At 42.9% G+C, this 15,969-nt stretch overlaps 1 protein-coding gene across 7 annotated transcripts in view; it reads left to right on the plus strand.

Annotated features, from left to right (window-relative positions):
- The first annotated feature begins 379 nt into the window (after positions 1-379).
- Positions 380-15,969, plus strand: part of chd3 (chromodomain helicase DNA binding protein 3) — a 66,732-nt gene continuing 51,142 nt past the window's right edge. For 4 of the 7 annotated variants that reach the window (XM_023949026.2, XM_023949023.2, XM_023949027.2 and 1 more), the window contains exons 1-8: positions 1,776-2,121; positions 4,953-5,074; positions 5,153-5,341; positions 5,407-5,534; positions 7,205-7,443; positions 9,613-9,752; positions 9,850-9,979; positions 13,017-13,219. In XM_023949026.2, coding sequence (XP_023804794.1) covers positions 1,959-2,121; positions 4,953-5,074; positions 5,153-5,341; positions 5,407-5,534; positions 7,205-7,443; positions 9,613-9,752; positions 9,850-9,979; positions 13,017-13,219 — 1,314 coding nt within the window. In that variant the 5' untranslated portion in view covers positions 1,776-1,958. Of the gene's footprint in view, positions 545-705; positions 771-1,775; positions 2,122-4,952; positions 5,075-5,152; positions 5,342-5,406; positions 5,535-7,204; positions 7,444-9,612; positions 9,753-9,849; positions 9,980-13,016; positions 13,220-15,969 lie in introns of those variants that run through there. The other 3 variants (XM_078936452.1, XM_078936453.1, XM_023949025.2) reach the window with 3 other exon arrangements.

Consider the following 15,969-nt stretch of genomic DNA (forward strand, 5'->3'; position numbering starts at 1 on the left):
CTGCATCTGCTCCCCGGGTCTCCTGGCTTCAGACGGCACAGCTGAGTGGGAAAGCGCGGGAGTCCTCCTCTGCGTGTCACACTGCATAAAATCTGGGTTAGCTGGAGCGCGGCACCCAGGGGAGGCACTCTCTCATCCTCGACATGTCTCCCTGCCAAAGCCGGCGGGGCGAGGGAGGAGGAGAGGGGGGTTGCTGGAGGATGTGGCGGGGCCCTCCTGGCGTTCACAGACCTGTCGGTTGCAGTGCAGCCACGTGGACTGTCTGAGAGCCGTGACAACACGGGCTGTGGGTGTGAGCGCCAGGCCGTCCTGCCTCTCAGTCTGGCACGGGCTGATGCTTCAGTGGCCAGAGGCTGTGTTTGGACGGGGGGATTCCAGTCATATCCACACACTTCCTCCTCTGTGTGTAAGTCGTCACTATCTCTCTCCTGGCAGATGTGTCCGTTTGCAGCTCAGGCACCTGTTGCAGCAGTCAGAGGAGGATCTGCAGATGGAGGAAGGAGGACCAGAGCGGGACAGAGAACAGAGAACCACGCTCCTGCAGGTCTGTGCTCCATCTATGAAGCGGTTCAAGGAACTAAACAATACATTTAAAACTCTTTAAAAAAAAAAAAAAAAAAAACACAACAGAAAGTCTCTCCGCTTTTATTTTGCTTTTTCACGTTTTTAAACTAAGCTCTCAAGTTTTAAGTAATCCTTTCTTAGTTTCACAGATACGGACTACAGAGGATGTGACCACACCATGTAGGGTCAAGACTTCCTGTTTTAAGGTACTGATGCTGTGCAAACCAAAGCTATAATGTGTGTTTGTTTTATATAAAACTCCAACTTGATCAAATTCAGCCCACATGCAATGGAATGAACTCCCACTGAAGGAAACGAGGTTACATTTTTGTTTTTATTTTATATTTGAGGGTTTATTGATCATAACGAAGTCACAAGAATGCAGAAATGGAATATTTCTACAAAATAAATGCACCTAAATTCAAAGTATTACCTTTATATCAAAGCGTTTCTCTCGATTCTGTTTGTTTACTCATGTTGTCACAGCTGAAGTGAAGCAGCTGCTTCCACGACTAAAGTGTCTGGAAAGAACAAAAAACCAAAGCAAAAAAAAAAAAAAAAAATCGGTGCTTTTGTTTTAGAGCATTTAAAGCACGCGTGCTCTCTGCGCGTGTTCTTAAAGTGGTGTGTGTGTGTGTGGGGGGGGCATATTTTGGGATTGTTCTCATCCCCACCACAAGTAGTTAATTTTTAAGCAATACAATCTGATGTAAGTCTGGGCATGGCTGCGGCAGATTTTCCCAACCCCCCTCTCTCTGAATCCCTCCCCAGGACTCACAGGCGCGTGCCCCCGAGCGCGCGCGCGCTCACAGCGCCACTGCTCCAAAATATCTTTTTTTTTTTTTTTTTAATGGAGCGGTGGGGGCTCCGGAGTGAAAAAAAAAATAAAGGTGGCCATGTTTGATAGATTTGTGTCGGGCTCTGCATTGCAGACAGCCGGGGTTGTTGCTGTGTGATCTCCGTGACAGGGATCTGTCGTGACTTATTCCTGCGTGGGGCGAGAAGGGGGGGACACACACAAGAAACAAACAAGTAACGATGTAACTTAGACGCACTCACACCCCCTTTTTCTTGTAACAATGTGTACGTTTTTAAGGAGGGAGGGGGGCGCGCGGAGGGAGAAAGGGAGAGCGATAGAGAAAGGAGGAGGGGGTGCGTTCTGAAATAATATAGTCAGCCATTTTTTATGTAAGGGGATTTTTTTTTCTTATTGGGGGGGTTGTTAAAAAATAAATATAAGAGGGCGGCCATCTTTGTTGCTCTGCCTAGTGTAAAATATTCCAAAACGCCCCCCACTTTTTTCTGTGCCTATTTGAATATTAAATAAATATCCCATTATCGGGCAAGAATAGGCTCTTTTTGAATACAAGGACGGATCCAATGACCGGGATATAATGTCCTCTCCTCTCCGGTCCTGTGAGGAAGACGAGGGCCTGGTGGTTAATTCCGAGGGAGGAGATTTTGATGAAGAAGACGACGACGGAGACCTAAACGAGAACGCAAGCGACATAAACTCGCCGGCGGCGCCAAGGGAAACTGCAACGGTAGCCGCGCCAGGTACGGTAAAGGAAAACTGGCGGACAAGTCGGGAGCGCGCACACGAAATAAAAAAAAAAGAAAGGAAACAAAATACTTTATGGACGCAGAAGGGAAAAAAAACTGTTTAGAAGAAGAAGTCGCCCCATCTCCGAACCAGTCCATTTCCAGAACCGAGCAGTGGCGCCCAGCGAGGAGGAGACTTTGAAATAGTTTAGATTTTTTTTTAAAAATGTGCATGTTATAGCACGTTTTGTACCCCAAAAAATTGGTGCCATATTTTCACTGCACGACAAAAGCTGGAAAAGCGACGGGAGCGCGCTTTTAAAACTCCACTTTGCAGCATCAAACAAAAAAAGAAAACATTGTAAAGAAAATAAAATGTGTTGTTCGTCCCCAACTCCCTGTCGCGCTCATCCCGGCAAAGTTTAAGCTAACTTCTTGCCTGGTGATGATCTGAAAAGTTGCAGCTTTTTTTTTTTGTATTTTTTTTTGACATCTCCCACACACGCGTTGACCAGCTGTTGGGGGGGGAAAAAGGTCGCCCTCAAGGCTAAAAAAGAAAGAAAGAAAAAAGATGGACTCCCGCCTGCCCCGGGCTATGGATTTGAGAAACCGGCTGGAAATGCGACGGCGTGGTTTTAGCGGAGCACACATGAAAGCCGGCTCGATGAGATTGGAATGAGGCAGAAACACCGTCCGCCACACTGACTGTCACTGCCCCCATTATCGCGTTGACAGGTCAAAACTGCCCCTCTTAGCGGGGCAGAAAGGTGTGACCCCCCCCCCCCCCCCCCTCATGATAACCCCTGCTTCTCTTATCAACAGCTTTATAAACCGCTTATCAGACAGATTTCTCTGCTTCTGAGGTGCTTTAGGGGAGTTTGATGATTGACATTCTGGAAGTTTCTGGCTGTGAGCTCGCACGCGGGGTGAAAGTGAACGCTGCAGAAAGTGGAGCTCGGTTCACCGCACTGTAACACTACAACTGTAAAAAAAAATGATGCCCTGAGGAGGTTTGTTGGAAGAAGACATGTGATAACTGGGATGTTTTTGTTAAGTCGTCTAAAAAAAAGATGTCGGCAGCAGGAGGAGGTTGAAAGGTAATAGTCGGAGGATATTAGTCTTCTGTTGCTTTTGTGTCGACTTCAATAGCGTGCCGCCGCGCCGTGTCAGACTTGTATTAGTGGAGGGGTCCCCCCCCCCCCCCCCCCTCGCGACCTCTCGCGGCGGTGGTCTTGGTCCCCCGTGTGGGAATTGCAGGAGTCGTTCGAGTTCACCGCACCCGGCGGCCTCTGAATCACCGAGCCCCGCGTGCGTGCTGCTACCGCCCCCCGGCGTTCCGACGGCGGCCGCACGCTGCACGGAGGCGCGGGGGGGTTGGAAAGGAAGTGGGGGTGGCTGTTGTCGGACGGGGTGGGAGGAAAAAAAAGGAGGAGGTGTGTGTGTGTGTGTGTGTGGGGGGGGGGGGGGGTCTGCTGCGGGTTGGAGCGCGCACCAACAAAGACAAGCAGACAATAAAATCCGACAGAAACGCAGCCTATCAACCCCCCCGGAGACCGCAGCCCATATTTTGGCTCCGCTTAACGCTTTGCTGCCTTCCGCGTGCAGCTGAGGGAGCTGCATCCATCCCTGTTTCCTGTCCCTCAGCTTCAAGCAAGGTCAGACTGCAGGTTAAACGGCTTTCCCAGAGCGGCTCCTCATCACCCAGAGTTAGTCTGTACAAATTAACATATTGTGTCACATTTTTCCAATTCTCGCATTAAGATCAATCATCAACCCATCCACACATCCACCCATCCACCCACCCATCCATCCATCCATCCATCCATCCATCCATCCTCAGAACCAACTACTATTATGCTACGTTCACACCAGGCTCGGAAACTCGCATTCAAAGGACCACTTTAAATGTAATTGTGCATAGTTGTGCATTTCGGACTTCCGCGTTTAAAATTCCCGTATTCACACATAGCTATGCATGTATTTAACCCTTGTGCTATCCTATGACCCCACCCTTACATTGATGTGTTCTCCCTACCATGACAAAGGTGGATAAAGGTGGAAAGATTTCATGTAATCCATGGACACCAGTGAAGATCACAAATCATTGAAGAAAAAAGGTTCAGAGCACTGTCTAGTGGGTCTAGATGACCCAACTCCCAATGTTAAAGTGCCTAGGGTAGCACAAGGGTTACGTTAATTTTTGGGCTCTACGTACAAAACGCCATTGAATCAATGAACGTGCGTCGAAAGTTAAACCAGTTGAACTTTGACCAATCATTGACTCTGACTTGGTAGTATGAGTGGTGTCCTTTTTAATACTTGGAAGTGCCAACCGTTTGCAAGTAAAGGGTGAAAGAGAAATTCAGTTTTTGGTTTGTGCCCGGCTGGAATTCTATGATGCAATGTTTTTAATATATCGGAATAGAGCTGTGAAAGAAAAAGCCCGGAGCAAGATTTGGGAAATTTGCAATGCTTTGACATTTTGCACCAAACCTCTTCCAAATGAGAGTACATGCGTTTGTATTGGGTAGCGACAGTCCACCCAATAAAAAAAAGTGCGTTTAAGAACCTGCGTGTATATGTCCGGTGTGTACGTAGCATTAGGCAAATTTGGAGTTTACCCTGAACTGGTCGCCAGTCTGTAGCAGGGCCGCTCATAAGCCAATTATTGTCTATGCTATCAATTGTCAAATCTCTTTACCGCCCTCCGACACGTGTCGCCCATCTGATGAGGTCCCCTGCTGTGTTTCATTATGCGCAAATGGGATTAAGCTTTCTTTCAATGCCATTATCGTTCAGCCGATCTGACAGCTGTCTGTCTTCCTTTGTGCTCTCTTTGCCCCCAGATGATGATAGATCAGACAGAGAGGTACCCATAAGGAAGAAAGGCCGGCCCAAGAAAAAGAAGGACGCAAAGAAGAAAGACAAAGACGGGAAGCCACCAAAAACAAAAAAACGCAAAAAGATAGTACGTTGTGTCTGTGGGTTCTTGTTTTCTGGGAGTGTACTTGCTTTGGTCACGTGTCTCTTTCTGGCTTCTCTACAGGACAGCGATGTAGAGCGAAACTCGGATAGGGAAAGAGACTATGGCGAGAACTCGGACAGCGCGGCCAGTGACTATGGCTCCGGTGAGAAGAAAAAGAAGAAGAAACACAAAGAGAAGAAGGAGCGGAAAACCAAGAAGAAGAAAAAAGACGATGGCGACAGAGACAGCGGCCAAGAGGAAACCACAAAGGTAAAGATTCTCTAAGATCCTGTTACACATCTCAGACACATCTCTAACTGACAGTTTCTTCCCAGCAACCTTTAGAGCAGAAGACCTCTGCCCAGCTGGCCAAAGAGTGGGGACTGGAGGATGTTGATCATACCTTCACAGAGGAGGACTACAGGGAGCTCACCAACTATAAAGCCTTCAGCCAGTTCATGAGGTAACTGTCACCATGAACAAAGGAGCCTGGTGGATAGAAAACAGTTCATGGATCCAAAAGGAAGGCGGTGGAATCTGGAACTGGTGATGTCGAAGTCACTGCTGTCCCAGTGTGAGGTCAAGGCAGAAGATGAAGGAGAAAACTGATGTAATTTAGTTACAGCCAGAGTAACAGACGTAAGCTTGATACCGCTAGTCATTACCTGATGGACTGGGCTAGCAAAACCACACATAAAAACAGTCAATCGGGATGGAGATGGATTGCAGGTGCGTATTCTTGCACAATTGTGGAGAAAATAAAGGGAGAGACTACCAGTAGAGGGTGACAGAGAGACAGGGATCTGCCAAACCATGACAGTGATTCTCAGTTTTGCCGAACTTCTCTAGCCAATCACTTTCCAGCGATTGCTCATATAAGAAAGTAAAAAAATTCCGAAGGCGAAGCGAGCAAAGGTTTGGCTCTATTTTACAGCAAAAATAAGATAATAGTGACGTGTTCAATGCTGCGAGAAAAGATAGATGTCATGGCAGTGAGAGGTGAAATACGCGTTTACATCAGTGTGTGCAGCACTGCAGTGCCGACTGTCAGAAAGAATTAGAAAAAGAAATCTTAGGCACATTCCAGCGCTCTCCTTCACCATGTGACCCTGTTTTGTGACCTTTAAATGATTTTTTTGGAAAAAAATCGGCATTAGGCCTTCACAATAAATCTTAAACTTATCGTTATCGCGATATCAAGCTGTCCAATATGCATATAGCAAAAGACAGGGAGAATCGCAATAAATGGTTACTTTTATGTGCTAAAACAATTTTATGGCAGCTTAAAGTCTTTAGCAGATCAAATAAATCCATTGATGTATTTGACCATTCGGATGAAACGTTAGATATGTTATGTTAGATGCTCGCCTCCTATGTAGACTAGATTCATTTGGAGTATAATTTAAGTTGTGTTGACTCTTAAAAAAAGAAACTGCAGCGAAATGGAAATGATAATTTTGGTTGTTTTGCTATTTGTTCATGTATCGTCATCGCAATATTGATCACTAATATCGCGAGTTTTCCTCATATCGTGCAGCTCTAATCGGCATGTTTTTTCATTTTTGAAGCACCGGTTTGAGGACCGCTTGGTCACTGGAACCGTTTTTAAAAGTACTGGTTCAGCACTGGAGAAAATTCCCTAGTCCTTCACAGCCAATAAACACAATTCTTGAGCATCTTTTTTAACTAAACAAGTCACTGCATTAATTCTTTAAACCGTTCAACTTATTTCAAATAACTGCATGTCTCTTATAGAGTGGAGATTGCAGCGAAAACCCCACTTATCTGAGCTATCTGTGGTAAAACATCAATTTGCATTTTCATAGAGATGCAGCTGAGTTCTGTTGCTTTTCTCCCGTCTTCTTCTTTTCTTCTTTTTTTTATCAACCTGACTTGTTGCATCAGTCAGGCAGCAGCACTGACGTGATGTCAGACGCTCAGTGTGGCTGACTCATAACTGCACTGACTGAAAACATGAATTAATCAGTGATGCCTTTTAATTTTTGTCAGAAGGTGTTGTTGTTTTTTGTGGCAAAATGTACGTTCTTGGCTTTAAACAATCACATATCAGCAGCCAAGCTTTATGGAGTCTAATAATATCCGAAAAAGATTCTTTCTCTCTGGTTTCCCCAGGCCAATGATCGCCAAGAAGAACCCCAAGATCCCCATGTCAAAAATGATGACCATCCTGGGGGTCAAATGGAGGGAATTCAGTTCAAATAACCCTTTCAAAGGCAATGCTGCTGCTGTGGCGGCGGCAGCTGCCGCCGCTGCTATCGCTGTTGCCGAGCAGGTCTCTGCAGCCACTGCCTCGCCGGAGCCGCCGCCTCAACCGCCACCAATCAGAAAGGCGAAGACGAAAGAAGGAAAAGGTTAGCCGCCTAATGGAGATCACCTCTTTTGCTTCTTTTGTCCCCAGTAAGGCAGAGTTCTAAATAAACTCCAAGTCAGTAAGACTTCACAATAAGGATCCTTTTGTTATTGTTAGTTAATGCATAATTAAGCAATAATTACCTATTAAATAAAGTGTTAACAGTCAGTTTTATGTCATACTTTGCAGGTGAAATAATTGTTGAAGACTTGACAATAGGGTTCCAAGAATTCTTCATAGTTATTAATCAAGGTGGAGTAATGCTAAAGTAAGGCTTATGAGGCTTTTTGTATGATTTATTACGGGATAAATGCAGTTAAGTAAAACCTTACTTACTTACTTATTGGATCCTAACTTCTCGAAAACAACCATTGTAAATGTTTATTTATCATTACGGGTTTACAAATATATTAATTAACATTTAAATACATAATGCTGAGCAATTCCATAAGGCAACTTTTATTAGTCGTAACGCATTCAGGTAGAATAATAAAAAATAGTTACCTGTTAACTAATTCATTAGGTAATGCACTTTATGACGAAAACCAATTATAAACGTGTCTATTAACATTTTATTTAAGAGTTATTTAATGCTTCGTTATGCATTAAATAAGGGTTAATGGCTGACAAAGTGGGCATTATTATAAATTGACGAAGGCTGTGGAAGCCTTAACCGTCCGTCCAACATGAAGCAGAGGATGGTTGCTTCCGCGAAGTGCGTTAAAAAGTGATAATGCACACTTCAAAGGCTATTAACTTGCTCATACCATGGTCACTTACCAAAGAAAAAAATATTCAACCAGTTTTTAGTACTTTATTCTTGGTATTTTTTTTGTTTTGATCGCTTTATTCACAAAAGCAGACTATTTGTTACGTGTTGCGGCGCTTATCCTGAAGAGACGGCCCCAATCTCGACTGCAGCGGCAAAGGACAGTGATATATACACTGATCATCACGATGGGTTAAATAAAGCATCAGATCCTCTTACCGCTTAGTTTTGTCCAGATGATGAAGCAAAAGTTTGTTTTTTAAAGAAGCCAGCGCAGTGAAATTGATCAACGGTCCCCAACCCCCAGGCCGCGTGCTGGTCCGTGGGTCATTTGGTACCGGGCCGCACAGAAAGTATGAATAACTTACAGTACTTCCGTTTTCTGTATTTCGGAATCTGAGAGATGTTTTATTTTGAAAAATTGCCAGATTCTCTGTTAAATCTATCTATGTCACTCTTGACGCAGACCAAGGCGCTCTTCTCGGTTACGTGATAGGTTACAGCTAAAATAAAACCCAGAAACTAGCAAATGGGTAAAAACAAATGTCTTTGGAAAGTTTCTTTGCCAAGGGGAAAAGGACCAGTCAGGACACAGAAGATGAGCCTTCAACTTACAAAAAAAAGAGAAAGCTACATTTAATAGACAGTACTTCTTTTTGCACCATGAGTGTGGAAAGGGGAGAAGATGATGACACCTGTGTGATGTACAATGTAATGCGTGTCAAAATAAAAGCTCATGATTCGTCTTGTCACATCACTGTTCCTCTTTTATCGTGGCGTTACTACAAAAATCCTCCACCCACATCTTAACCCTTGTGCTATCCTTGGCACTTTAGCATTGGGAGTTGGGTCATCTAGACCCACTTGACAAGTGCACTGAACCTTTTTTCTTCAATGATTTGTGATCTTCACTGGTGTCCATGGATTCCATGAAATCTTTCCACCTTTATCCACCTTTGTCATGGTAGGAATAACACGTCAATGTAAGGGTGGGGTCATCTAAGATGGCACAAGGGTTAAAGACCGGTCCGTGAAAACTTTGTGTGACGTCATACTGGTCTGCGGCGTTAAAAAGGTTGGGGACCACTGATATAGAACCTAGTGACTTCTTTTTTAGGCGTGCGGGAATTCCCCATGGTGTAATTAATGTTAACAAAGGGACCCTGATGTATAGTGTATCCTTGCCACCATGCTATCTCTGCTGTACTTACTGCTGATTGGTTAGATCAGGTGATTCTGAGTGACTGAACACACCTGATCCACAGAATCAGCAGAAAGTACGGCAAGCAAAATAGGAAAAAATTTAGGATTTTAGAGCTTAATCTTAGAAATATGCATGTGAATGAGTATGTCTTAAGAATGCAGTGATTTTAATCTCATGTGGTGGATTTTTTTTTCCAGGTCCAGGTTATAAGAAGCGCAGCAAAAGTCCTCGAGTACCAGATAAGAAAAAGGCGTTGGCTGCAGCTAAGGCCAAAAAGATGGCCCCCATTCGTATTAAACTGTCACCTATAGGTGCAAAAAGGAAGAAGAGCTGCTCTGTGAGTATCAGATATCCTCTTTCCTGAAAACTGTTGGTGGATTCTCCTCTTTTTTTTTTCCCTCCCTTGGACTCACCACCACTGTGTTTTGGGTTAGAGTGACGACGTGGATGATGATGAGTCGGAGCAGGAGGACTCCAGCGTTCACAGCTCCTCGGTTCGCTCTGACAGTTCCGGCCGGGTGAAAAAGAACAAGCGGGGACGACCCGCCAAGAAAAAGAAGAAAAGTAAGCACTCAGTATTCAACAAGTTTGGGCGTCAAGTCCTTTGAGAGCTCCTGTCATCATAGAAGATGGCTCTAAACCCGCATGCACGACACACAACTGGGACCCTAGGGAGGGAAACCAGCTCCATTCTTCTAAGTGAAGAGATTTTGACACCGTGAGGCGGACAAGAAGCCTCTCTACGGGGTGTCCAAGACATTTCTCACATTTTCTGAGTCCTGCTGTTTCACATGAAAGTGTTACGAGGTGTGGAGTGAAGGATGATGGGATGTTTTTGAGAATGAGGCTTCCTCGCTGCTCCTGATGTGGTTTAAACTGAAAACCAGCATATTTTGAGAGAGAGGAGTGAGTCACTGAACTCTACAGTGGTGGAGGTTAGGGGTATTGAACCCTTAACACCGGAGATGTTGTCAGCAGCACCAAAATAATGCTTTGGCCGTTTATGCAGTCAAGAAGAATCCACTGATTCTGACGTGGAAAAACACGCCTTTTCATATTAGCCTTTTCACTAATATGCAAGACTTTATAAGGTTATGGTAAATGGTGTATACTTAAATAGCGCTTTTCTACCTTTCTCAAAGGCCCAAGCGCTTTACAGTCACAGTCCCATTCACACATTCACACACAGATGGTGGCTCCGCTTCCGAACACTGGCGCCAACCTTCCACCAGAGGCAAGGTGGGGTTCAGTGTCTTGCTCAAGGACACTTCAACACGTGGGCAGGCAAGGCTCGAATCGAACCTGCAATCTTCCAATCAGAGGTCGACTGCCCTACCACATCACCACGGCCGTCAAAGTGTTGCATAATGGCGCAAATCCACTTTACACTGTGACAGAAACAGCTGATTCACACTGATTATGTATCAGCGCAAGGTTGCTTTTCACACTACGTTCACACCGCCCACCCTCGTCTGCACACTTTCTAGTGGCCACTTCTAATGAAAAATCTATTTAAACACGCTTTATAAGGCTTGCGCGTAAAACTCTCGTGTTCAGGGGTAGCTATGCAAGTTTTCAAGCCCATTTTTGACTGTGCGTTGTCAGTTAAACCCGGTCAAACTTTAGCCAAGCAGGGACTCCGATTTGGTAGTGACCTATGGATTTGGTTTATTCGATGAACCCAGACGGCGGCGCCGAGCCCAAAGACGTCTGCTTTTCTTTTTCAAAGATGAACCATATCATCTCATATCCGCCATCGCAAGGACGCTAGCAATGAGCTGAACTGTTTTTTGTTTCATAATCAGGAGATTTGCACCACATTGACATTTTGCACCAAGCCTTTTTCAAGTGTATGTGGCAGATATACAGTAAGTGGCTTCAGACATGTGCAGAGTACAGACTATGCTGGAATTAGATTATTGCATAACGGTTAAAGAGTTTTGGTATTTAAAAGAATGTCACCACTAAGCTAAAGCTATGATGTTAAAGGGTTAAAAAAAACAGCAACATATCTATTCCCCCCTTTGGGGAAGACAAACGTGCCTGCAGTTTATGTCTTGGATTAGTGTTTACTCAGGTCAGTGCTTGTAGATACATAGTTGAGTGGTTACCATGGTAACGGGCCTCAGGCTTTTCATAAAGGAGAGAAATAAAACCTAAAATCGAGGCTATGGGGACGTTCACCTTAACCGCGCACACGCACATAAGGCATGTTTGAATTTTGCTCTTTTCCACCGTGACGGTCATTCGTCACACACAAACGTCCACCTCTGGTTCTCTTTCGGTGGCGGGGCGGGATCCCTTTGAAGTTCATCAGATTAAGATGGCGAGCAAATCCATTATTTCTAGGCCTTGCAGCAGGAACATATGTCTGGACAGGCGTCTTTCATTTTTATGTGGGAGGGATCCACAGTCACAGTCTGAATCACGGGTTGGTTCCAGTGGGTTCCACCTGGTTCTCCTCATCTGTGGAAGTTTCCTCAAGACTTGGATAAAAAAGATGCTTCAACCCCTCACCTGCTCACCCACTTCTTTAAACTGCAGTTCTGAGCAGATCCAAAACATCCCAGAGGACTCAGATCAGTGAACAAGCCAGAGCAGTTTGAACTTTGTTATATAATCCATCCATCCATCCATCCATCCATCCATCCATCCATCCATCCATCCATCCATCCATCCATCCATCCATCCATCCATCCATCCATCCATCCATCCATTCACATTCATTCAGCATTTATTTATTCATTTTGTAAACCGTTTGTTCCCTTTTGGGTCACGGGGCTGCATCTATTCACTTATCATCCATCCACTCATCTATTCACTCAACCATTCATCCGTCCATCCTTCCATCCATCCATCCATCCATCCATCCATCCATCCACCCATACATTCAATCGACTGTTTATCCATCCACCAATCCGTTCATCCATCCATCTGCTTATCATCCATTCACCCATCTATTTATTCAACCATCCATCCATCCATCCATCCATCCATCCATCCATCCATCCATCCATCCATCCATCCACTTATCATCCCTCCATTCATCTATTCACTCAACCATTCATCCGTCCATCCTTCCATCCATCCATCCATCCATCCATCCATCCACCCATACATTCAATCGACTGTCTATCCATCCACCAATCCGTTCATCCATCCATCTGCTTATCATCCATTCACCCATCTATTTATTCAACCATCCATCCATCCATCCATCCATCCATCCATCCATCCATCCATCCTTCCATCCATCCATCCATCCATCCATCCATCCATCCATCCATCCATCCACTTATCATCCCTCCATTCATCTATTCACTCAACCATTCATCCATCCATCCATTCATCATCCTTTAATTCACACATCCATTCATATTGTAACACATCCACACTAATTTTTAATTGAAATTTGGGACAATATGAAACTCATTTTAATAATAATAGTATTGGATTGGAATTATCTGTGCTTTTCCAAAGGCTCAAAGCATTTACAATGGGTTCATTCGGAAATGTTACATTGTTTACAAATCTCTAAAGATTTAGTTCTTAAGTTGTGAAAAGAGGATTGTTACAAAAATGTCCAAATTTTCTCATCCAGGCTCATCTTCTGCCCCTCTGTGCGTAGTTATGGGGGAGGAAGAAGGCGATGGCTACGAGACGGATCACCAGGACTACTGCGAGGTCTGTCAGCAGGGCGGAGAGATCATCCTGTGCGACACTTGTCCTCGAGCGTACCACCTCGTCTGCTTGGAACCTGAGCTGGACAAGGCCCCCGAGGGCAAGTGGAGCTGCCCCCACTGTGTGAGTAGCAGCCGTCACTTCCTCCAATCCTCGCACGAGCCCCGCGTCGCCTCTTTAGCCCTACGTTTCCTTCCCAAAAAAGGAGAGAACAACCTCATCCAGATGAATAGAAGCTTTGTAGTTGGGGATTTGGCTGCAGACAGATACCTGAAGCAGAGCCCAAGGGTCATTATATTCAGCAGCATAATGATCTCAACCATAAATATTCATTTCCAGTTTCTGTTACACAACAGAGCTCTCTTGTGCCGAAGATACAGGCAGGTCGCCTAAGGTGAACAGGGAAACTGATGCCCAACAAAACAGCAGAACAAACCACCATTATGGACCCTTAAATGAGAAAATTTGCTTTCAGATGATTCAGAAACCATAAATTCTGGTTATGGAAAAGAAAAAAATGGCGTTTATGGGTTGGACCTGTCAAAGAATAAGGTGTGCATTGTCTGCTTTAGAGCTTTAGGGGAGCTTAGATATGATCTCTTATAGTCTTTTATTTTTTATTCAGGTTTATTTCAAGCAATAAAAGAAGACAATAAAAATACATAGATATATCAAATCAACTAAATATTTTAACTAATAAATAATAGAAAATAAATAAAATACAATAAAATGAAATGATCGTATCTCTTTAACCCTATAATTACTTTTTATCATAGACATATGCACTTATACATACAGTGCATGACACATTGAATGCATTAAATAAAATGATTGTTCAATAAATTAAGGATTAAATAATAAATAAAAAGATATTATTATTTTAAACCATAGAGCAAAAATAAGAAACTTTTACAAAAAAAAGTAGCAGGAAAAGAATCAGGTGGAAGATTTTTAATATTTATTTAACCACTTTTTAACTTTCTTTTTTTAAAGTAATTTACATGCATTTAAAATCTTAAATAAACATGGTTATCTCAAAAACTATGGAGTGTAATGTTTTAAAAAGCTGGCAAAAGGAGCTCAGGACAAGAAGCTTTTGTTTCAGTCCTCAGTGTTTTCCATGATTTCTGTGATAAAAAATCATTTCTTTTTTTCTTTCTTTCTTTTTTTTTTTACATTTTATTTAAGGATTATTTATTTCTAATCCTCATCTGGACCATTCCAGATCTTCTTTTTTTCCTGGTACAAAAGTTTTTCTACATTTTAGTTCTTTAGTTCTTGACTACAAAGTTGACTAAAAACTGCTTTTTCCTTAAATACAACATAAATTATTTGACAGAGATGATTTATATTTGGTAATGGTCCCAACGCAGAACCCTGTGGGACTCCATTTGTTATTTCAAAAGTATTGATTTAATGTTTATTTATACAAATATTTATACGATATTTATGAAAACCAGGTCCAATAAACAACAGTTAAGAAAATATTAGCATTATACAAAATCTTTTGACTAAAAATATACTATAATTCTTTTTAAAATCCTTTACTTAACACTGACTGTAATGACTTTGCCAAAAACTGGTGTCAAATCATGAATTCTTTTGAATTTATTTTGTAATCGCAACTTTTTAGTAATTTTTTTTTAGTGATTATTAAAATCCTGGTAATATTTAGTTTTATTGTTTAAAAGTATTGAAATAAAAATACAAAATTACATTTATTTTAATAGGCCATATCTGCTTGATTGAGGTGAATATTATAATAATAAGAATATGAATAAAAAAAAAAGGCAAAAGATATGAAAATTTCAATATTGTTCAAAAAAGGTCTCTTAGGTCTAGAATTGATACTAAACATTAATGAGCTTAAAAACAAAAAGTCAATTTTTCATTTAAACCAGCAGACGTTTCTTTCACAAACAAGAACCAAGTCACAGTTTTCGCTTTAGAAGAACTGATTTATGGGCTAACCCGAGAACGGGGTCTGTTGCTAAACATGAAACCTCTGCCCAGTGTAGCCCGCCGAGCTACATGACAACCGATTTCCTGTTCAGTTGCCGCGAACGGGGCAAGTTTCCTTCTGCGGCATCTGCTCGGCCTTATCTAACGTGAAGCACATTTTGAAAACAACAGTGGTTTCAAACAGACTGTAAAGGAATCCAGCTGAAACCTAAAGCATTGAAGCATGAAGCTTTACTTTCAACACGAAGCTTGTTTTGTGGTGAGAAGCATAAATAAATGAGTTTGGATTAGTGAATGGTAAACGAAGAACAGAAGAAGCCAAAAATGACTGCAGAAACTCTTTGGAATGACTTGGATTTCAGCCGGAATTGAACAGAAATTGTGTGCTGATGTTTATCTTAGTCACAGGGATAGAATACCAGTCTGCGTAAAGACCCACTCCGAGTAAAATCACTTATTTTGTCTTTTTTATGTCATTTTCTGATGATCGAGAGCATATTAAGAGAAGAAAGTTTAAAACTGCATTTCAAAGTATTTCTTTATCCAAATTGTTGTGATTAAGGAGAAGACAAAAAAAACGCTGTTTGAAAAAGATCGTATTTGTTACGTAGAAAGTAAGATTCCTGCTCCGCTCCATTCCGATGCATCCACTTGTAGACGAATACATCCATGTACGTCTTCGTTTTCCTCGTCTGAGCTGGACTCAAAACCGCACGACTCAATAGCTTTAATATTGCTCGCCATTTTTGTATCCCCAGCAATGTAAGGTCGGAAGTTTGTAAGCTGATGGGTGATGGGAGGGGGGGGGGGGGGGGGTACTTACAGCTCTACCCACAATTCTGAGGGTAATTTTGACTGAACTCCTGCTGCTCCGCAGAAATTATGTCCTAGAAAATGACACATTCACATAC

This window comes from Oryzias latipes, chromosome 18 (assembly GCF_053564925.1).
Source record: "Oryzias latipes strain Hd-rR chromosome 18, Olatipes_Hd-rR_3.1".
Taxonomy (NCBI): Eukaryota; Metazoa; Chordata; class Actinopteri; order Beloniformes; family Adrianichthyidae; genus Oryzias; species Oryzias latipes.